At 38.2% G+C, this 24,265-nt stretch overlaps 1 protein-coding gene across 7 annotated transcripts in view; it reads right to left on the minus strand.

Moving 5' to 3' along the window:
• Positions 1–24,265, minus strand: part of AOPEP (aminopeptidase O (putative)) — a 568,440-nt gene that overhangs the window by 112,965 nt on the left and 431,210 nt on the right. For 4 of the 7 annotated variants that reach the window (XM_027874398.1, XM_027874399.1, XM_027874401.1 and 1 more), the window contains 2 exons: positions 2,773–2,835; positions 2,070–2,144 (listed from right to left, as the gene is read on the minus strand). In XM_027874398.1, coding sequence (XP_027730199.1) covers positions 2,070–2,144; positions 2,773–2,835 — 138 coding nt within the window. Of the gene's footprint in view, positions 1–1,009; positions 1,176–2,069; positions 2,145–2,772; positions 2,836–16,665; positions 16,712–24,265 lie in introns of those variants that run through there. The other 3 variants (XR_003570208.1, XM_027874403.1, XM_027874404.1) reach the window with 3 other exon arrangements.

Consider the following 24,265-nt stretch of genomic DNA (forward strand, 5'->3'; position numbering starts at 1 on the left):
TTCACCTTGCCCTGGAAAGGCATCAATTAGCTACACAGTCTTTGTCCCATTCTCTAGTGACCAAACTGCCAAGACAAAATGCTATACAAATGCTTGGGGATTACTCATGAAGAAAGGCTCAATGCCACATATTTTATTACAACTATTATCATCTACTGTGCATGGCTAACCCTCAAAGGTACTTGGGCCCCTTCCTCCACAAGGAGGCTTTACATGTCACTCTTCACTCCTCAGGATGGATGCTGTCAGAGTTCTCTTATTAAAAATGCTGGCCGTATTTCACTCCATTAAGAGATGAATTTTTTTTTTACCCATAAGGTCCAACATAATCCAAACTTTAGGATGAGGAAAACAAACAAACACAAAAAAACCCAACATAAAACCCTTTATATCCACTGGAAGGAAAAAAAAATCTGAACTCAGGTCATTCTCATCCTTACAAGTCTCCAAAGAGACTACAATAAGAAAGTGTGTTATAGATTTGCTTAATTCTATTTCAGAACAAATCTACATCTGGTATTAAAAAAAATGCATTCCTTTCATTTACATCTTATTTTATGGATTTGGGAAGATTTTATCTTGTTATATGAAATATCTTGGACATTTTTGGGGGGGGGAGTGGGGTTCAGATGAATATTCTCAGATCATATAGAAAAACACAAACCAATTGTAAACCATCATTCTGTTTGCTTCATATCTTCTATTTTGAACACTCATCTATCACATTTAAAAAAAATCTAACCATGAAAAGTTTTTTATAGAAACAACTATCTTGGCATACAAAAAATGGAGACACAAAATTAACTCTTGGATAAAGCCTTCTTTGTGTGTGTGGCTTTTCCCTCTATTACTGGTTAAAGAAAAGAACTTGTCTGAAACATCAAAGAATAACCTAACTCCACTCTGCCCAGAAAAAACAAGGGTACCACATTTCACACCTTGTATTGCTGCTACAAAGTACTAGATTTTTAAAGCCAGTGATCCCAATGCATTTGAAAACTGCCAGGTTGAAGCTTAAGTACCTTGGAATTTTCAGTATCACATCCAGAACAATGTGCTTTGTGGACATTCAAGAGCAGCACAATGCCCATACTAAGGCAAGACATCACAGAAGTTGGCAGCCATGTTATCAGCAAGAATTTGGCTACAGAATCAGCAATGATTCATCATACATTCTAGAAGGAGCAAAACAACATACCGTACTATTTTAATCCCTTGATTCTATCATGGATCAAAAACAGGAAAAATAAGAAAACGCAAAATATGTGCATATGAATTTCCAATACATGGGTTAACATTTTCAACTTTGTGTAAGTACCATGCAAGTTTTAAGATTTTGTTTCTTTAAAAAAAAGTCAAAACCCAATACATTACTTATCTTCTATTACATACAATTTAACACACGATGAATTGTCTTAAAACTTACTGGGCGGTTCCCCTGAAAAATAGGGAGCCCAAATGTCTGCACATCAAAGGATTCTAATTTCTCCCTTAAGGCAACCATATTTTCACTTACTAGAGAGTAAAAAACATTCCCTCCAGTGCTCCCAAAGTTTACAAAATTATTTAGCTTTTTCCTGAACTCAACCTTAGAAGAATTACTGAAAATACACATTAGTAGTGTGCGCTTTAACAGTGCCAACAACGCCTTCACAGTCCTCATATGCACACTCTAGGTGTATCTATCACAACATACTACTTTTGGAAGCATTTTTTTTCTTCAAAATTTATTTTAACATTATAAAATCCAACATAGTTACGTGCAAAATAACTGCGGAAAACAAGTTATGTGCTACTGCAGAGCCTCATTAAGATGGCTACATTCCTCAGTCCCCTCCCCCCAAAGATATTCAGAACTTTCTATTAAAAAACAGGAAATTAATGATTATCAGGACTCACAGTCAATAAGTCCCAGAGAAGTAGCCTCACAAATTAAAAGTACTCTGCATTTTATTTTAAGTTTAGTTGAGTCAAGTGCTTCTTCCCTGCAGTGCCCATCATAGGGGGGAAGTTGAGGACAGTTCTGATTACTAATTTATTCCATGGCAGTCATGATACAAGACCCCTACCTTTTCAAAAACTTCTTCAGTCTCCCTCCTTCTTCTTTTCCTGGCTCTCAGATTTACCCGGATCCATTTTGTGACCTGAGGTTCAAAAATCATAGTGCTTTTTTAAAAAAGAGGAATGCAGGACCTGAGGGCCACCGCTCAGCATGAGTAAGGAAGTATAAACAGACTTTAAGCCCCATTTTTCCATTGCTTCACCGGTGAAGGACACGCACTGTTCAAGCCTGGAGAGGCACGCTTTTAGCAGAACAGTCACTTGACTTGTGTCCCTTTCCTCTCCCACCTCCTCCCAATATTGAAATTGTCTTTTCTGCCTCCAAAGAATGGAAACTCTGAGTTCAGCGTTAAGTTATAAGACAAGCGTCAATATACTTGGCCAAAGTATGGGGGGGGGGAGAGAAGAGACTCAAGGCTCTTTGACTTCTGACCCAAGGCTCAGATTTATTAATCTGCTCACTGGCTCTTGCGCAATTAAGTCCCCCTCCCCCAAGAAAAGCAGCATCTTAATCACTGCCGATCTTCATTACGCTAACCCTGGAACATTGTCAGAAGCAGCCTGCGGGGGGGGGGGTATCCATTTCAGGATGCCACCCCCGCCGCACCAGAAATGCGGGATGGGATACGAGAAGGCGCAGGGGAGGAGGGCGAGAGGATGCCCGTGGGAAGCCGGCTTGACGCCGCGCACGAAGGCAGTTTTTCCTCTCACCTCATCATTTACTTGCTGAACAAGCCGACTCTCCGCCCAAGTCTGAGTTTCTCCTTGCAATGGCTAAGGGGAAGAAGAAAAAAAAAAAGTAAAACAAAGTGCAAGTTTATTGAGGTTGCAGTAGCCACGCGGAGCAGGAGCAGGGGGATCCCCACGTCTAACACTCTCCAGCCCCTCACCCTTTTTTTCCAAAGCCCCATCGTCTGCCTGTTTCTCGGGCTCTCTCTCCTTCCACTCTGCATACCCTCCCCCGGCCTATCTAAGGAGCCTGCAGCGCTCGGGGCTTACTGGCGTTTCCCCCGCTTCCCCTACCGCGCCCCGAAGCTCCCTGGGCACCGCGCGCGCCTGGCCCTTTACCTCGCCGCTGCCCCGGCGCAGCCCGTACCCCGCGCGCAGTCCATGGCGCACGCGGTTCGGGTTGTAGTGGGTTGGATATTTTCTTTCTTTTTTGGGGGGGGGGTGGTGGTGGTGGATGGAGGCGGGGAGAAGGGCTTGGCATCGGCTCTCCTGGGCTCAGCCCCCTCCCCTCGGGTCTACAGTCTCGGAGGCGGGGACGGAGCGGCGCCGGCCGTACCCCCATCTCGGCCGGCGCTGAGCAGTAGCGGGGGCTCCTTCGGAAATGAAACACCTAAAGGGGCTGGGGCGGGGGCGAGGACGGAGGGGGGGCCCGGTGTTCGAAGATGGGGAGGAGGCAAGGGAGGAGCCTGCCTTAAAGGTATAGAGGCTGCCTTGGTGGGGTGTCCCCACCCCTGTCTCTTTTCTTTCTTTCTTTTTCCCAGCCCCTCCCACCACCTCGGAGCACAGGAGTCCAGCTTATGGACTGAGGTTCTCCCTGGGTCTCTAACCTTTCTACAGTCTCCCCACCGCACCACAACGCTAGACCTTTCACTACCAGGCAGAGGAAAATTTACTGTTTGTCCCACGTACTGGGTTTTACAGACGTGGCCCCAAACACCTAGATGTCTGTCTATCCTTGGGTCGAAAACTAGTTTACAAACTTCGGTCATGGAGATTAAGGGGCTTTCTAATGGAGTTTTCTCCAGGAATGAACTCGAACACGTTGAATATTTAAGACTTTCCAGTAGCCCCCTGACCTTTAAGGAATCTAGAGTAATGGCAGGTGAGTTCCCAGGGGGAACGATGAAGTGCATTTTAAAGGCTGAGAAGCCAGTTTGCCTTCTGCTTACCACCTGGGTCGCTTACATTACTTACTGCATCTCAGAAACCGCCCTTAATGAACTCCAGACATTTGTTAAATGCAGGTTGAACAGGATAGGCCCTGTTTGACTTGAGCACTAAAGTGATCCAACTTTCTAGGTGCTGCTGCAAATTTGGACACAGTCTACATTAAAAAACAACAACATCAACAGGGACCCTCAAGGTAACTGTAGCTGTTAAAAGAGATAGTCAAAATATATTTTTTTCATATTGAGGGAAAAAAAAAGTTGGCACTGGGTATATTAAACTTTTCCATATGCTAGTTGTTTTCCTACCATGAAACAGTTTTGTTTCATTACTTGAGTTTTGTTATATTAGTGCTAGAGTTCTGTATACGTGACACATAATGGTGACATCACTATAAGTCACATGTACTTAAGAAGTCACATGGAGGGGCAGGGAAGAGGTAGGTCAAATTTGCCCCTGCTAATCTTGACAGTATTCCTTTAACTTTATCACATTTCTCTAAAGAAAATCTCTTAACCCTCCCCCCCCTTTTTTTTTATTACTACAACATCTTTCTTTCAAGATCAAAAGCCTTAGATCAAAGCCAAGATCAAACTCCCTCCTTTAAATAGAAGCAACATTGCCATGAAGTAGTTTACACAAAGAACTTCTTAATGGAGACATCACAGTAGAAAATCTTATTTCATCCCTTTAGTTCATATTCACAACTGGACTACTTAAAAGTACATTCATGATGCAGCTGTATCATGAAAATATACAACATGCCTGCCCAGAGGGGTAGCATTTTACTTAGTATTTCTGTTTCCAGGAAGAAAAAAAACATCCTAAATGCTTCTTGAATGATATAAAGTAGTTTTTAAACCACCTCACATGACTTTAATTGTACAGTGCTAGGAATATTATTATTTCAATTCTATTGCTAGTAATATGGGAAAGGAACAAGCATATATTAAGTGTCTACTCTATACCAGGCATTGTGCTAAGAGCTTTTAAAAATATGATCTCATTTCATCCTCACAACAACCCTATAAGGTTATTGCCATCCCCATTTTAACACTGAGGAAACCCAGGCAAGGTTTAAGTGACCTACCCAGAGACGCATAACTAGTGTGTGACACTCCTCTGAGACTGGGATTTGAACTCAGGTTGTCCTGACTCCAGGCCTGGTTTAGCCCAGGGCACTAATAGTTTAAAAAGATATCAGCTTTATTAACAGTTAACTCAGAGTCATAGATTTAGAGCTGGAAATAACCTTAGGAAAGTGAAACCCAGAAAAATTAAGTGACTTGTCCAGTGTATTACTGGCTGCTTGCTATCCAATCTGGTCCTAGTCCTCTGACCACAAAACTAGCATTCATTAGACCATGATTGATTAAGTGCTTAGTGTGATCTAACCATGGTATTTGGCGATACTAAAAAAAAAAAGGCAAAAATTCAGTTTCTGCCCTCAAAGAACTGCCATGCTGAACCATATAGATTATTTTGTCCAGTAGGAGAAAAGAGTTAAAAATAATTAATTTGCAAAAATACAAGTACTCCCAATACGTACACTTGGGCCAGTAAAACATTACAAACAATGAGGAACATCTTTGTATAACTGGAAAGCTACTTAATTTTAAATGGAGAGAGAACTCTTAAGCACTTAGGCTTCTAAGACTACTTATGACAGGTCAGGATCAATAGAAATCTATTACTGGCAGACATTTACCCACTACAGTTTATTCTCTGACTTAAGCTAGACCTAGGAATTCCAATGTTGAATGATTTAATATTGATATACTAAGATGCTTCCATACAAACACAACCATTTTCCACTTAAATGTCCCGTGCTTTTGATCCATCAACATTTTTTAAGCAGAAAGAATAAGAGAGAAAAGCATATAACAGGAGCCAAAGTAATTACTGAAAATTAATCTTAAAACTGGTTCTAAAAATAATGGAGGATGTAGCCAGTTACATCTTGTTGGGCTTTTCCTTGTCAGGTATTTGTTCCAAATCTAGTTTCGTTCTCAAAATGTTAACACTCAGGTTCATATAAACAAGGCTAGCTTCAGTATTTATCAAAGAGTAACAGTGAAGTTATTAGAACTGGAATTTGAGAACTGGGCTCTTTTACCTTATCCTCTATTGTTACTTTGTTCACCCTTTCTCAATGATATCCAAAATGTTTTGATTGTACAGCCCTATCAGTAAAAGTTTTTGAGCACTCATTTCCCCAATATTTGCCTATTATTTCTAAATAATACATATGCTTTTGTCCTTATATATTATACACATTAGAAAATAAGCAAAATGAAAAATTCAGGATGAACCTAAGATAAAATAAACAATAATTTAAAATTATTATTACTATAAAAACTCTTTGCTATTGCTTAAATATTAATAATCAACAAGGATCATTTTATGAACAAATAACAATGATAGTTGGCATTGTTCATATTTAAGTGAGAGAGATAATTGAATATGCTTCATTATTTTTGAAAAATCATAGCGAATGTCCTGAGGGTCAGAAAAGACAAATAATTGCTAGTAATTAAAATGGGGATAACAGCCCCTACCTTAGAGATCTGTTGTACCAAATGAGAAAATGTGCATAAAGTGCTTTGTAAAACTTAAAGTACTATACAAATTTAATTTTATTAATTTAATTTATTTTTCTTTACATTTTAAGTTTCAAGCTGTCTCCCTCCCTCTCCACCAGACATTAGAGAAGGCCATCATTTGACACAGATATAGATATAGATATAGATATAGATCTATCTATGTAAAACTATACCATACATACTTCTATTTATCAATTCTTTCTCTGGAGGTAGATAGCATCTTCCTTCATACGTCTTTTGATTTGTAAGTCCAGTTAATTTGAATTTTCATAATATTCAGAATAGCTTAGTCATTTGCAGTTATTCTTCAAACAACATTACTGTTGCCATATCCAACATTCTCTTGGTTCTGCTCATTTTGCTTCATTATTTCATGCCCGTATTTCCAAGTTTTTCTAAAATCAAACTGCTCATTATTTCTTATAGCACAGTAGTATTCCATCATAATCATATACTACAATTTGTTTAACCATTCCCCAGTAAATGAACAATTCCTCAATTTCCAGTTCTTTGACACCATAAAGAGAGCCTCTCTAAATATTTTAGAACATAAAATTTCTTTTCCTTTTTCCTTAATCACCTTGGGAAACAGTCCTAACAGTAGTATTGCTAGGGCAAAGGGTATACAATTTTATAATTCTTGGGGCATAATTCCAGATTGCTCTCCAAAATGGTTGGATCAGTTCACAGTTCCACCAATAGTATATTAGTGTCCCAATTTTTCTACATCCCCTCCAGCATTTGTCATTTTAGTCAATCTGATAGGTGTGAGATATCTCAAAAAGATATCTCCTGTTTTAATTTGCATTTCTCTAATAAATAATGATTTAGAGAATTTTTACATCACTAGATATAACTTAGATTTCTTCATCCAGAAGCTGCCTGTTCATATCCTTTGACCATTTATCAATTGGGGAACGATTCATATTCTTATAAATTTGACAAAGTTCTTTACATATGTGAGACATCAGGGCTTTATCTGTGGAAGTGTCTATAAAATTTTCCCCCCAGTTTTCTGGTTTCCTTCTAATCTTGGCTACACTGATTTTATTTGGACAAAACCTTTCTAATTTAATGTAATTAAAACAAATTTTAGCTATTACATGATGATCTAACTACACAGGCAAATTTATTTTTTTATTGAAAGATGCACAATACCAAATTTTTTTGAGCTATATAATAGTTTTTATTGAAAGATCTACAACAATCAAATAATAGGTTATAAGTCAGTGACCATAACAGCTTTTCAGCAGCAGTCATGTTTCTCTCTATGTAGATATTCACCATATACAATACAAAAACAAGTATAGGTGAATTATCTCTGATTCCAGCTCAGCAGAAGGTTTTCAAAAGAAATACATTCCTCATTCTTTATGGATGGTAGCCTACCTTAATTTCTTATCCATACTTGGATCATTTAGCCACGTTTTTGTATGAATGGGAGGAACAGCAATAAGGCAAGTTCGGACCCCAGAGTTCAGGAAGAGGTGTAAGGTACAATAAGTCTAAAAGGCTTTAAGTGCCAAATGGAGACTTTAGATTTGATCCGAGAGCCAACAGAAAACCACTGGAGTTAATTTTATGTAGAGGGTGACAGGGTTAGAAGTGCACTTTGGAAGATCAGTGGAGAATGTACTTCAGTGGAAAGAGAATAGAGGCAAGGAGATTAGTTAGCAGGTCACTGCAATAGTCCGAGCAAGAGGTGATTTAAGTTTGATTTGGTCCGTGTGAGTGGGGAAAAAGAAGACAGAGATGGAGAGTGTTATACACATAGATATGACAAGCAGCTGCTTATGTTGTTTATGTTGAGTATGTGCAAGTGATGAGAGAAGGATGACACTGAAGTTGTGATGTGGGTGACAGGAAGATCTGTGATGCTCTCAAGAGAAAAAGGGAAGTTCAAAACTAGGATGAGCTCGAAGCAAAAGCGAATGTCATGAGATTTGCAATGGAGATAGCAACCCAGCCACATATTCTCATCTTGTACAACTTTTTCTGTCCCATCCAAACTAAAAAGCCAGGGAGTGGGAGGAGAGGGATGTTTACAGATTACTGTTCCTGAGCATGGACCTTGTGGTGGGGCACCCGCCTACCCAGGTGAGCTATGAAGCATGGGAGGGGATTTTCTCAATGGTACCAGCATAGCTCCTGCCGTGTCCACTGGGGAGACTGGCCAGTGCCAGTGGCGGAATAGGGGGAGACTGTAAACTCCAGAAGCAAGCAGGGTAGGGGAATGTTGGGTGATAATTAGTGTAGGGTAGGTGTGGTTATGTTGGGGACAAACCCAGTGATTGGCTTTTAGGGGGAGGATGAGATGCAACCGATTTTCCTACTCTCCAGCTGTTTTATCACACAACCACTTAGGGTCACACCACAAGCCATGCTCATTTTACCAACCTTAAGAACCTGATTATTTCTTAAAATGAGAAACAAAGGAAAGATGTCATAGTAACTCTACTATTCTGTAAAATGGGGGAGTAGGATTAGGTGACCTCTAATCCTTTGAACCCATCCTAGCATTTTTGTGTGTGGTGAGTGTTAAGGGAGGTCATATGAGACTTCAGTGTGGTTCTGAGATGGAAATGTTGTAGACGCACAGTTGTAACGATTTCTTTGGATAGCACGTAGGAAACTTTAACTTAATGTGGTGCTAATTTTTTTCTAGGTATTATGAGAGAACTAACAGTATTTAGAAGGCTCCAGAATCGCAGAGCTCAGGCAGTATATTTTGTATCTATCCAGACATACATACAGATGGATAGCCGTTCATTAAGTATTTATTAAGAGCACCACGCTAAGTGCTGGGAGTACAAAGACAGGCAAAAGACAGTTCTTGCTCTCCAGAAGCTCACAGGCTAATGAGGGAGACAATATGCAAATAACTATGTACAAATAAGCTGTATACAAGATAAATTGTGAATAATCAATGGAAGGAAACACTACAGTTAAGAGGGACTGGACAAGGCTTCTTGTAGAAGGTGGGATTTTAGCTGGCACTTGAAGTAAGCCGGCGAAGCCAGGGGGAGAGATGAGGAGGGAAAACATTCTAGCCCTGGGGGTCAGCCTGTGAAGATGGAGAGTTTTATTCCAGGAATAGCAAGACAGGCAGGGTCACAATACTGAGGAGTAGGTGGGAGGGAATAAGTTGTAAGAAGACTGGAAAGGTGGGGTCACCGGTTGGGCTATGAAGGGGTTTGAACACCAAACAGAGGACTTTATATCTGAGAAAGAGAGAGAGAGACAGACAGAGAGAGAGACAGAGAGACAGAGACAGAGACAGAGACAGAGACAGAGAGAGAGAGAGAGAAGAGGCAATAGGCTGGAGTGGAATAAACACTGATCTTGGAGTCATAAGACCTGGGTCTAAATCCTGAGCAAGTCATTTCACTTCTATTTTCTCATCTACACAATGGTGGATCCTGCTTACCTTGCAGGATGGTATAAGGATAGCACTTCATAAGTCTTAAGCACTATAGAAATGGGGACTATTACTTGTATTGTGTCTTTTTTACCAAAGCTCTTGAAGAAACTTATAATATTATTCCCATAGCTATTCTTGGCAGGTTATTAGATAGAGAGATGGATGAAAAACTAGGAGCAGAGTAGGCTGATAGGATAATGGATTTAGAGTTGGAAGACACCTTAAAGGATCAACAAGACCAACCCCTTCATTTTATAGATGAAGAAACTGAGAACCAGAGAGGGGAAGCAGCTTACCTAGGATCACACAGAAAGTATTTGGGGTACGATTTAAATACCCCTGCCCCTCCCTAAAGAGGGGGGAAAACAACAAATAAAACCAAAGGGTCCTAATTTTTCATTCATTAAACACGTTTTACAAATAAGGAATTTACATAATTTTTTTTTCAGTTTATCATGCTGACTAGAAATAAAGCATTTGAAGTCACCATTGCCTTCACATTGCTTCAAATAACTATCAAGAAAGTAGAGGAAAGTAATTGTATATAATGCTGCAATAATTTATCCTCTGCCTCATGAAAGTATGTAGTTGGCCACCAAAATATCAATAATGCATTACCCAATGCTCCATCAGTGAAGGGATTTAATTTTCATGATCATACCAATAGTATATTTAACCTCCAAACTTACTTTTATATAATTTTTCACTCAGAAAAATGCATCAGCCCTTTATACCTCTTAATTCTTTAAAATGGAGGCATTTTGTCCCTCCCCAAGGTAATATAATTAGCTATTTTTTAACACACATCACATTTCTATTAAGTGAATGTATTCTTAAACAGTAACTGTCACAAGTGTCTAGAAGCTAAATGTTCCACTGAGAGATTATTAGAAGTTAAGACATTAGTATGATTAATAGGGTATGATATACAAAGGCTGGAAAAGAATTTTCCCACTAAGCTTAGCACTAGACAAGCATCTATTTTGCTGTGTCCATTACATTTCAAAATATTTAAATTCTTCCTGATATCATTTAAATTCATTTATTCTAGTACTGACTTTTCTGGCGATGGGATGTTGAAAAACTAGAGGAGGAAAGAGTAAATTAATTGGAATTAATTATTTTAACGTGGGAAATTTAACAACTGTTTTCCAGCAGGATGAAGTCACTTTAAATATCTAATAATGTTATGTATTCCATTCATATTACTGTTTTAAAATGCTTTATTCTGGTAGAGATATGTTATAAAGAAACTGGCTCTAAGGAATTCTCTTGCTAAAGCAGTCCCTATATAGTCAAGGCAGTTTGTAAAAAAGCAAAAAAAAAAAAATAAGGAAAAAAAAGCCCTTTCAGTTGCTAGGAGCAACTGTAAATGCTAAGAGTGGAGCACTGAATTGAAATTTTAGGCAGTATTTTGTAGAATAGCTAGTAGCCAGAGATTGCAGCTGAAGGAAGGGAGGTGGGAGGAGAGATGTTCCCTCTTTTAAAATAGAGCATAAAATTATCCTTTTCTGATTGGAAAAAAGTCATTCAGGTTTCACCCCGTTGGCAGAGGGATGAAGTTATATGCTTTGCCCTCCCCTCCCCTCCCCTCCCCTCTCCTCTCCTCTCCTCTTCTCTCTGTCTCTCTCTCTCTCTCTCTCTCTCTCTCTCTCTCTCTCTCTCTCTCTCTCTCTCTCTCCCCCCCCCTCTCCCTCCCCCTCCCCCCCCCCCTTCTACTTCTAAAACATGGATAGGAGCAAATTCATGGAAGTCAGAGGAAATGGCAGAAATTTCTACATGGTAAAGATTCCAGAAGGGCAGGATAAGGTCATTCCTTTAATTAACTTGAACAGCCTAAGCAGGTAAAAAGATCTTCTATGGCCAAGAAAAGAGAGGCTGACAGCTGTGAGAGACTCAAAGGATGCTTTTATTCCAAGCTGGCCTGGGGTCCCAGAAGCACTTATCATCCCCAGGAGGGATCCAATTCCAAGATGACAACATTGTAGTTACATAGTGCTTTGCAGTTTACAAAGCATTTTTCTTACAATAACGTTGTGACTTAGATAGAATATGGATATATCAGTATTCCCATTTCGTATATTTGGAGACTGAGGCTTAGGGAGTTAAAATTACTTTGCCAGCAGTCACACAGCTTAATAAGCAAGCTGGGACTTGAACTCAGGTCCTTGGATTCCAAGGTCAGTACTTTTTGCATTGCTAAAATTGCCTCTGATTCAGGGTGAATTTGAAGAGAATTTTCTAATCAGGATTGGAGATAACACTGGAGTTGAAACATAATTATTACAAGACCAGTTATAATTCATAGTTAAGGATGGGGGAGAAAGGTATCAAATTCCATTTAGTTGCTCATTTCTTTAAATACTGTTTTCTCTTTGTCATTTTGAAAGTAATACTCCTTAAAAAATGTTGTATTATGGTGTTTTAAGAAAGATATCTATTTCTGACTCCTCCTCCTGGATCCCCCAAAAGGAGAGAAATATGGAAAAGTCAGTTCCAATTCTGCCGATTAAAGGTATCAGATTGAAGTATGGTAGTTTAGATCATATGATCAAGACCCCTACCACCACCTGGTGGCAGTGTATCTTAATGGTATATACAGTATCTTGGAGGAGAAAATAATTTACCAAAATTAAATCTACACATGTATTCATTTAAACTGATGATAGCAAACATCACAAAGGATTATTTTAATAAAAGCATTAATTGGATATTTCATTTCCATTGAGCTCAAACTAAAGGAAATGGGCTTAAACTACTACAAAAAGTAAGTCGTACAAAAGTTTAGGTTACTGGAATATGGACTTCTAAATGGAACCTCAGAATATTAGAACACAGGCATTTGTAGAAGTTTAAATTACTTTTGAAACAAATAAAGAGAACAGTGGAAGCATATTTCATAAAATGTTAAAACTGGCGATGATCACAGAAATTGTCTAATCCAGGCCCCTCCCCCCCATATATGTATAGAGATGAATGCTTTCTTTAAAAAACAAATTTAATCTTAATATGAACATATATAAGTATGTATGTGTGTATATATGTATATGGGTATATACACACACATTTATTTTATATGTGTACATAGATGTGTATATGTGTAAATGTGTGTACACATATGTGTATCTGTATATATATGTCAACAGTAATACCTAACGTAAGGTATTTTGCTAGGTGCTGTTGTTCAGTAGTGTCTGACTCTTTGTGCCCCCATTTGGGGTTTTCTTGGCAAAGATAATGGAGTGGTTTGCCATTCCTTCTCCAGTTCATTTTACAAATGAGGAAGCTGAGGCAAACACGGTGAAGTGACTTGCTGAGGGCCACACAGCTAGTAAGTGTCTGAGGCCAGGCCCAGCTCTCTATCCATATAGCTATCCAAGATGTTGTTAGAGAACATCTTTCACATTATATGTCTATTATCTGGCTAGTTAGCAGAATGGGCGTGAACATGGTACTTAAGATACAAAACTCCATCTCCACCTATAGTTAAGAACCTTTGCCATATTTCCAAGAAAAACCTGTGTGTGTGTTCTTAAAGGAGGCAGGGTATGTAATAAAGTGAACATATGGATGTAATTCCACGTGCCTTTTAAAGACCTGGCATCTTTGTTCCTAAAAACTTTGAAACTTGGGCTGGGATGCTGTTTAATTTCCCAAATGTCCCTATTATGGTCACTCTTGAAACAACATGGGTATTTTTATGGAAGCAAAATAAAAAATATATATCAAAAAGGGCCTGAAAGCAATCATTGTGTACAATGTTTCACAAATTTTAAGATATTATATATATATGCATATATGTATACATATATACACACACATATATGTTTTCCAGAAAGTTTATTCATAAAAGATTTAACTCTACATATAGTTGGCCAAAGAAAACAATGAGTAGGGCAAGAATTAATTGGCTGCAAATCTCTTTCCTTTTCGTAGGGTGTTTTCTCAAGCAGTGGATTAAATCAATGTTTAATGCTATGCAAGCCCAGCTGTGTCCATATTAGGAGAGTCTGATCTCACATCTCTCTGCAGAAAAAAAGGACCAGGATGTCCTCCCTCTCTTTGCTATGTTTCCACCCCCACCATATGTAGGTGGGAGAGTGGGAGCTTGGGAATGTGAACTTGATCCAGCATTGATCAGCCAAGCAGCAAACTCTTATTGTTCTTTAGATACCAAACATTAACTCCTTTCTACTAGGGATAAGCCCAGCTATTTTATACATAACATAACTTTTGTACTCAGCAGTACGCTTAAGAAGGAAAAGAACCAAAAGGCTATATTTGACTTCTCATAAACAACACAAGCTGATGTGCAGATATCAGAGACACTTAAAACCAGTTTATGAATTCTTTTTTCTTTTTGCTAATTCCAATCCATAGGGCCAGTATAGTGATTCATTTTATTTTTTTTTAAACTAAAGATGCTTCTATCTAGCATTTCTTATGTCTACTGCATTTCTTACTTTTACTTACCTTTACTCTGGCATCTAAGAACATTGGAAACCATGGTAATATTACATTGGCCACAGCTGTTAAAACCATTTAAAAGTATATATTCACTGTTTAATCACAAACTAAGTAGGGATTGGAACTGTTTTAGCCAGTACTAGCTAAGGTGCTATAGGCATAAGTAAACTTAAAAAGATCACCAAATAATCGAAGCTGTAACCTCATACTAAGGCTTCACTCATCAACGACACAAAACACATGGTGTCAGACAAACCAGTGGCAAACAATGGGCACCTGCAGCTCTTCAAATAAAGACGTACACAAGGGCACTCTCCCAACAACAACTGCATGGCAGAATAAAGCAGATTCTTTTGGTTAGGTGCTTCAAAAAGGGACACTTGGTTGACAGCACCATCTAAAATATCACACGCAACTCCTCTGTTACAGAAAGATTAGAAACTGCAATTTGATATTTGGCTACCCCATCCCTAATGTGCCTCATTTGCAGGTGTCAGTGGCAGCAACAACAAGAACCATAACACAAGGAAAATGTAGTTGAGATGTTTTTACATTTAAGTTTATATCCCATAGACTAAAGGAAAGACAACCGAATCAAGAAACATAATCCGATAGATTACTGTACAACCTGTGTACTCTTCTTTTGAGAGATTAGCAGCTTATTTGACCAGAATCAGATGTATCAAATACAGGTTGCTATTTTTTTATTATAAAATAAATGAGGATGAACAAGAACAGAAGTTCAAAGAAATGAAGCCCACTGAAAATACAAGAAAGACTGAATTTATGAAGAAAATTCCAAGATGGAGATGTGACTTTTACTCATTAGTGCAGGCAATTAAAAATAATGAAGTAATCATAATGATGATGATGATGGCTAACATGTATATGGTGCTTTGAGGTTTGCAAAGCAGTTTACAATGTTGACGCATTTGATCTTCACAACAATTCTGTGAAATGGGTACTATTATTATTCCCATTTTACAGATAAGGGTCAGTGATCTGCCTAGGTTCACCCCCTATCAAGGGGCTCTGAAGCAGGATTCAAACTCAGGTCTTCCTGACTCCAAGGCCTGTGTTCTATCCATAGCACCATTTACCTGTCTAAAGTTATATTTATGATTCTGAAGGGAAAAAAATTTTAAAAGAAAAAATATACACAGTAATAGCCATATTGTGCAATGACTGACTTAGATAGACTTAGCTCTTCTTAGCAATACAAGGATCTAAGACGACTCCAAAAGACTCACAATGGAAAATGCTATCCACAGCCAGAGAAAGAACTATGGTGTCTGAATGCAGACGGAAGCATACTATTTGTTCTCCTTTTCTTCTGTTATTTTGTTTTGTTTCTTCTTTCACATGGTTCCTCCCATTAGTTCTAATTCTTTACATCATGACTAATGTGAAAATATGTTTTATATGAATGTATAAGCAAAGCCAATATCATATTGCAGGCCATCTTGGGGAGGAGGAAGGTGAAGGAGGGAGACATACAGAAAGCACAGCTTTATATACATAGCAACTTCTCATCCTGGCAGAAATTAAATGGTGATAGTAAAGGAGGCTTTCTATCACAGAATCCCAGGATTATGGTCCTCAAACACTAGTGCCCAAGCCTTGATAAGCTTTCTGTGTCAACTCTTCTTTACCTTTTCATGTTACTGAAATTCAAGCTGAAATTGGTTGTAAAGTATTTGCAGCATAAATAGTATCGCATTTTAAAAGACTGAGTTAATAATAGCAAATCTTTACTTAAAATAATTTGCTATATGTACTAAGCAGTGTGTTTTGAAAATATTTTTGGCACCATATATTTTGTAATACACATATAAATGCCCTGAAAACAGAATGTTAGAGAAGCATCTTATTATATCTGAATAACAAATACAGGGTGTCCCAAAAATCTTAGCACAGTTTAAAGCTTTAGAAGCATAAAAGCTATACCCTACATGTCATATTTTCCAAAATATTAGGAATTTTATAGTATTTTCTAAATTCTATGTCAATGGTCCAAATATCATTGAGCTGAAATTGTCTGTGGAAATGTTTTAAAATTTTACTTTATGTCTTCTGTTTGCTTAAAGCAACAATGATCCTGTACTTTAATTATAAAGTAGACCTTTAAGAAATGTGGCATTACCTTTGGAGTACTTGATTCCTCTGACTCCCCTTTAGCAAGTCTGATAAAGAATTTTCTAGAACTCATTTGGCTGTACTTGGAAGATTCCACAACAATCTTTCTACAAAGTTAGCCAGGGAACTGAAAGAAAACATATTTTCAATAATGCTAATAACTTACTATTAAAAGAAACCACTACTAATTTTTATTTCTCAAGCTGTGCTCTAGAAGTCATAATATTTGATGTCAACGTTACAGTTAACTTATCTATTTATCTTTAGGAATTGCAAGACATTAAAAGTCTTTGAAAGATCTTTTGCCCCCTCCCCCCGACTCTTGCTTGTCAGACAAGTTAACATTCAGGAAATAATTGATTTTCATTGTGGGAAATGTTTATTCTTCAGTAATCAGCCAGCATAAATGCTTTCACAAATAAATCACTAATTAGGATTTCTCCAGACAATCTTCAAAGTATCAACTCTTGGGTGTTCTACATGGTGAGAGAGAAATGAATATGTAATTGATGAAACAAAACATGGTTTGAGATCAGTCATTCAATAAGCTTCTCGTATCTAATGATCACCTCAGAATCTGGGTGAAATTCGACAGGTACACAGAGAAGAAAAGGAAGAAAGTGTAAGATGAAACGGTCATCTTCCTCAAGTTACAGAGTTCTATCCAGGACAGCCAGGAAACAGAACTGAAGTTTCTTTGCAGTAGAAGGAAGGGTTTCAGATGCCTGCTTTTGTATATTGCCTCCTTTAGCCAATACAAAGTTTTACATGTGCAGAGAAAATTCTTACAATAATACAGGCTTGGGAGCAGATAGAAGTACTGTATGTGCTGTGCCTGAACCAAAGTACTGACACAGAAGGACTCAGTCCTTTCTCTTTCACACATGCTCATGGCCAGACCTAGATAAATCACTGATAACCATCACATCAGGTGTGTAACAAGAGCATTCTTCTTTCTGACACATTCAGATATGGTCAGTGGGCTTGTAACTAACCATATCTAGTAACCTCTGATATTCTAAGCTCTGTCTGGGCTCCTTAAACACACTCCCACTTTGTGGTAGCATAAGCGACATTGTATCGCCATAGACAACAAAGGCAAAAGTCAGGGACTCTACAGATTTGTTTCTGAAAGCAAATAGGAGGGCTATGTAAACATCTCTCCAGTAGGTTAGAAGGTGCACAAAAGTGCTTTTTGCTTGACCATTTGCCTTTGCTCATTTGTTTTGGATGGTCTGGTACAGTTACTCCTCAGACTTAATTATCTACTTTAGCTCCCAGTTCAAGAATAATATAGCTCTATCTTTCCAAATTCAAATAAAATGAGCAAAATTAAGCACTTCCCCTTCTAGCTTTCAACAGATATCAAAAAAACAAAATGAAACAAAAACAGAAAAACCTATACTATACCATATATTCTTTATGCACTTAAACTGATACTTTTTGTATAAAATATTCAGCATAAGTATATAAGGACTATAAATCAGAGGATATAATTTAGAAGTCAGGAAAAGGAAGCTTTGGTTCAGTATGCTTATTTAAATTTAACAAATATTTGAAAGCTCCTAATGTGTACAGACTGAGTTAGGTGTTGCACATGTAGAATGTTATATACAATAATAACTATAATGTAAAAATAATACATGATAAGTGCACAATAGTACTATATGAAGTCTGAGGGAAGGGAAAGGTCACTACCAACTCTGTGTGTGTGTGTGTGTGACACACAAAGTAGAAAGACTTCCTGGTGGAGGTGGCATTTGTGTTGAATTATTAAAAAAAAGGCAGGAATTCAAAAGGCAGAGGTTGCTGTGTACAAGGGGGAGCATTCTAAGCCTAGAATAAAATAAGCGAAGACACAAAGAAAAAGGAACCTGTACAGATGACAATTAGTAATATCTGTGAAGAGTACTGCCGGAACTGGTATTACACTATCGCTTGCACACATAAATCTAATTTACCTCCTAAAGAGTGTGAAAATGATTTTTTGGAAAACCAACACAAAGGTCTTGGACCAATATTGTATCTAATATTGTCTACTTCTAGGTTTACTTCAAAATAATAATGCAGATATAACTCAGAAAACATTTGAATGTCATGTGACAAAAGCGAAAGCTATTTCTTTGTAACCAAATAGCAAGAGAAACATTTATTTCCATGTTTGTGCGGGGCCATGATTTCATCAACAGATATACTCCCTCTCCTGGTGCAGACTACAAGCCATCCATAGTCTTTTAAGCCTATGGGATTGTTGTCTGTATTTATCTGTAAATATTCCAGTGAGTACCAGAGGCCTCCTCCTACATTAATGAATTCAAGGGCAATATCTGCTATCCAGTGGTCTCAATACATGACTGTTCCACATCTTTTTCTGGTAATACAAGCCCCTGTCTATTATGAATTTTTTGGCACAAAAGTCTCATTAGTAATACACTGTAGCCTGTTTACTTACACCCACCATGTCTCCATTACACTTTGGTCACTTTGTTAGGTGATGTTGTTCATAATCTCCTATCATCCTATTCTGTAATATTTTGCAAATAAGCTTGTATACCCAACTGGTTTTGCCTCTGGCTGGTATTTCTCTGTGTAGGATACTAAGCGTTTGTTGGTTATAGTGGGTTTTGAGCTCTATTGGCATCCTCTCTGTGATGACTATTTCATATAAATTAAACTTCCCGAGGTAGTGTGGGCTAATGACTGGAGAGTCAGCCTTTGAGTGAGGAAGACTGAGGCTCAAGTCCTTCCTCTGACACTCACCAGGCTTTATGACCCTAGACAACTCCTTTAACTTACAACTAACCCCAATATTCTAGGTAATTCTTCCTAAGTTGCAGTGAAAGTGCCAACCTGCATTGGTAGGAGAGATTTCCTTGTCTAGGGGTTCCCTATATTAATGAAATAACAGGTCCAGTCTCTGGTCCTAAACTTCCCTAAGAAATAATGATGATCAGAATCAATGTCTTTACTTTCCTGGTTTTCTTTTCTTTTCTTTCTTTTCTTTTATTTTGAGTCAATAAGCCTATTTAAATAGGTTGGATCGGGACTATTATAACTCAACACAGTGTCTTTTCATTTTTATCCTTTCTTCTAATTTAGTGTTTCTTGACCTTTGTGTAAACTAGTCGATGATCTGACTGTATACAACTAGCTGATTCTGAAATGACCCTCACTTCAGTAACCAGTCATTTCCTGACTGTTAATATAAACTCAATTGCATTTTTGGTGGTGGTATTTAGGACTGGCCAGATCCATTACTTTAAAGAAGGAATATATATCCATGATAGATAGGCAGAGGTTTCTGAATAATCTCCAAGCTACTGGCTTCTTTTACTTTTAATTCCAAAACATATATTTGATCAATATTAATTAAGTCTCCAATAAGTATGAGACACTATGGTAAGTTAGGGGTGGGGTGGAGTGGTGGGGGAGTGGCAGGAAGATACAAAGACAAAAACAAAATAGTATTTGCTCTCAAAGAGTTTATATTCTATTCAAATAACAAGGAATCTGAAAGGCTGTCAAGAGGAGGGAATGCCAGGATGATTTGGGTGAATACATGGATGCAGAAGGTGGCTTTTAGAGTTCTGGGAATTACTAATATGTATACCAGTATGTTCAAAACATAGAATGCATGAAGGGAACTAATATGAAATAAGGCTGGGAAACAGATCAAAACCACATTTAGAAAGTTTAAAGTATCAGGATAAGGAAAACATAGGCAATAGGGAGCCAGCTTTTTAAATCAGGGAGTGCTATAGTCAGACTTGTACCTAAGAAAGGTTGTTGTGTTTGTCCTTCGTTCTCAAAGAGGACCATGACATCAGGGAGATGATGACATGACTTGTAATTGACTTTGATTTGAGTGAGGTAGGGCTGTGCAAGGTCACCAACCTCACTTTCTCCTTCAGAGCCATCTGGGTCCAGTGGCGAGATATAGATCAGGATGACTGGAGATGAATGTGTGAATGATGAATTGTAGAGGAGTGACAAAAGTTAGGAAGATCTTTTAGGTATCTAGGTGGCTTAGAATGCCAGGCCTGGCATGAGGAACAAAATTCAATGTTGAGTTCAAATTAGGCTTCAGACACTTACCAGCTGGGTGACCCTGGGCAAGTCATTTAACCTGTTTCCCTCATTTTCCTCAACTGTAAAATAGGGATAATAATAGAACCTACTTTTGCAGGTTGTTGTGAGGATAAAATGAGATAATGTTTGTAAAAAGAAAAAAAGCACTTAGCACAATGCCTGGTACATAGTAGGCACTTATATAAATGCTTATTCCCTTTCTTTCCCTGGTGAGAGTTGTGTCAGTGTGAATGGAGAGGAAGTGATGGTTGTAAGAGATGTTGTGGAGGCAGGACTGCCTCAGCATCTGATTTCATATTATTAGATTAGGGAAAGGCAAAGATGAATAAGAGTTATGAACTAGGGTGATTGGGAGGATGGTGATGGCCTCCACAGAAATGGTGAAGTTTAGAAAGGAACAGACTTAAGGGTAGAGATGATGATGTCTACTCTGTTTGGAACACGTTGAGATTGTGGTACTGGGGAAACATCCAAGTAGAGATGCCCAGGAAGGAGCTGGAGATAGATAAGAATTGAGAAGAGAAAGCAGGGATATCTTGCTATATCTACATGTACATATATATGCATATATATGTATAAGCACACATATGTGTATTTTATTATCCTCCACTATGCTTATCTTTGCCCTGAAGTCACAGAGCATCAAGGATATGATGACTTTCTTTGAAAGAATTCTCTGCTTCTTCATCCTTTGCAACAGATGCTGGTACAACAGAAGTTGCTACAATTATTATCATGGTGGTCTTTCTGCTTATGCTCTTCATGTACATGGCAATATGAGATAACTAACTGTCCTATGAAATGATGTTTCTTTTTATCTTTGTGTCCATGATGAAATCAATTCAGCCAATTCCTTTATTCATCTCTTAAAGGAGAATCTTTGAGCCATCCTTCCATTCAATTCAGTTCAATCCAATTAAATACGACCACTTGATAACAGTTAAGGTATGCTAAGTGGCACAGGAGTGCTGGACCTGAAGACCTGAGTTCAAATTCAGCTTCAGACACTTACTAGCTGTGTGACCCTGGGCAAGTCACTTAACCTTTTAATGCCTCAGTTTCATCATTTATAAAATTGGAATAATAATAGCACCAACCTCCTAGGGTTTTGTGAGGGTAAAAGAAAGAATATTTGTAAAACACTGTGCTAATCTTAATTTGTTATTCAAATGCTGTCTTATTATTATTATTCAACAACTATGTGCTACCAGGCAATGTGTAGGCACTGGAGATACAAAAATGAAAACCGTACTTGCCTTCAAGTTTATATTCTATTGAGAGAAGAATATGTATATAGATAAGTTATTTCATAATGAGGGAGGAAAGGAGAGGGAAGTGCTAACAATTTCACAAATCCTTCTTTAAAGGATGAGGAAAGACCCGCTGTAGCAGGGAATACTTGAATGGATCTTGGGATTGCAAAGGATGGCGATCAGGATGGGGGCATATTCCAGATTTGGGAGTTAACCTCTGTAAAGGCACAGGAGACACAATGATGTATCTGGGGAACATGAATCAGGCCAGTTTGGCTGAGGGAAGAGCAATGTGAAATCAGCCCGGAGAGATGGTGTGGAGTCGGACTGTGAAGAGCTTTAAAGGGCAAAGAGAAGAATTTGTAATTTATACTAGATGTGAGGACAGACCACTGAAGCTCCCTGAGCAAGGAAGGACACTCAGATTGCTGATGTGGGAATAACAATTTGGCATCTCTGTGGAGAGTGGACTGGAGCAGGGAGAAGAGAATGGAAGCAGAGAGATCAGCTAGGAAGCTATTGTAGTAGTGTAGGCAGGAGGGTATAAAGGCCTGAGATAGGTGGTGTTCACATAAATGGTGAAAAGGGGATAGATGCAAGATACATTGTGGAGATAAATTTAAAAAAGAAAAAAAGACTTGGGAGCTGACTTGATAGGAGAGTGGAGGGAAAGTTGAGGATGACTCTGAGGTTACAAACCTGGGTGACAGGAAGAGTGGTGATGCCCTTGACAGAAACAGGGAAGTTAGGAAGAAGAGTGGTTGAGAGAGCAGAAGAAAACCTGAGATTTATTTTTGTCTCCTGTATTCATTCACAGTGACAATACGGATACAGTTCAATTCCTCCAGTAGTGTATCAGTTCAGTTATTGGATGGAGATCTTGCATGCAGAGTACCAACAATTTGTGAGCGACCTAAAGAATTAATGTCATTCTTAGCACCCTCAACCTGCTATTGGAGCACTCTGCCACCATCGCCAGCAGAAGAGGGCTACACAGAACACGGCGATACTTAGTTTCTTTATTAATGCCATGGGACAGCATGGTCAAAAATTCATTACCTACTGGTCAGCTTTGGTGATGTGCTCCTCTTAGGTTAGCTTGGCTCATTCTCAGTCAGCAGACATAGTCTGTCCCAGGGACCATGCTTGAAACCTTTCCAGCTGTGTGAAACCTGCCAGGGCTTGTTACTCCACTGCCATTTCATTTAGAACTCAGGGTCACCTTCATGCCAGTATGAAGCATTGAGGTTATACTTTTTTGGAGTACTTTTTTTTTCCTGGCAAAGAAAAAAAAATCTTGGCCTTTAAAAGGAGAAAAGTCCTAAGATAAAAAGGGAAGCAGTTAACTGGGCACAATATTTGTATCAAATTTCTTTGGTAAGTATCCAAGATATATTGACAGCTAATAGAAATATATGGCTGAAAGCCATTCCGGAATAGAGAAGTGGTTAAAGCATATGATCAAACAGTTTTCAAAAGAACTGCAAACTGTTAACAATCATATGAAAGAATGCTCTAAATCACTATTAAGAGAACTACAAATCAAAGTAACCCTGAAGTTTCATCTCATACCTTGTAAATTGCAAAGATGATAAAAGATAGGAAAAGTCAATGATGGAAGAGTAGAGGGAAGATAGGCACACAAAGTACATTGTTGGCGGAGACATGATTAGTACAACTATTCTGGAAAGCAATTTGAAATTATGCAAAAAAATGTGGCGAAAAGGTCTCAACTTTTCACAAATAAAATGGATAAAATTTCCACAGCCTTTGAACCAGAGATTCCACTCCTAGGCAGATACTCCAAGGGGGTCATTGACAAAAAGAAATGCTCCATATATACCAAAGAATGTATAGCAGCACTTTTTTGCAGTAGTAAAGAACTGGAAACAAAGTAGATGTCAATCAATTGGGGAACAGCAAAACAAAGTGTGCTACATAAATGTAACAAAATATTACTACACTGTGAGAAAGAAAGAACATGACGTATACTGAAATGCACAGAAAGACCTGTGAACTGATGCAAAGTAAATAGCTAAGAAAACAATGACCATAGCAATATAAATATAACAATGACCCCCAACAAAAATGATTATCTCAGAATTACAGAGAATAACTTTGGCTCCCAAAAGAGATGATGAAACCACCTTCATCTATTTTGTGCTTTCTCATCTCTTCTTGCTATTCCCCAATTTCACATCTTGAGTGTAGTCCTTTTTTTTTTTTAAGTGCATATTTTGCCCTTTGAATACTGGAATGACATAATGTAAATCTGAGCCATCCTGATTTGTGAGGATCTTTAATACCAAAAAGCATATTCAGTTTAATACAAGAAGGCC

The sequence above is a fragment of the Vombatus ursinus genome, unplaced genomic scaffold, assembly GCF_900497805.2.
Source record: "Vombatus ursinus unplaced genomic scaffold, bare-nosed wombat genome assembly UNPS02014807.1, whole genome shotgun sequence".
Taxonomy (NCBI): Eukaryota; Metazoa; Chordata; class Mammalia; order Diprotodontia; family Vombatidae; genus Vombatus; species Vombatus ursinus.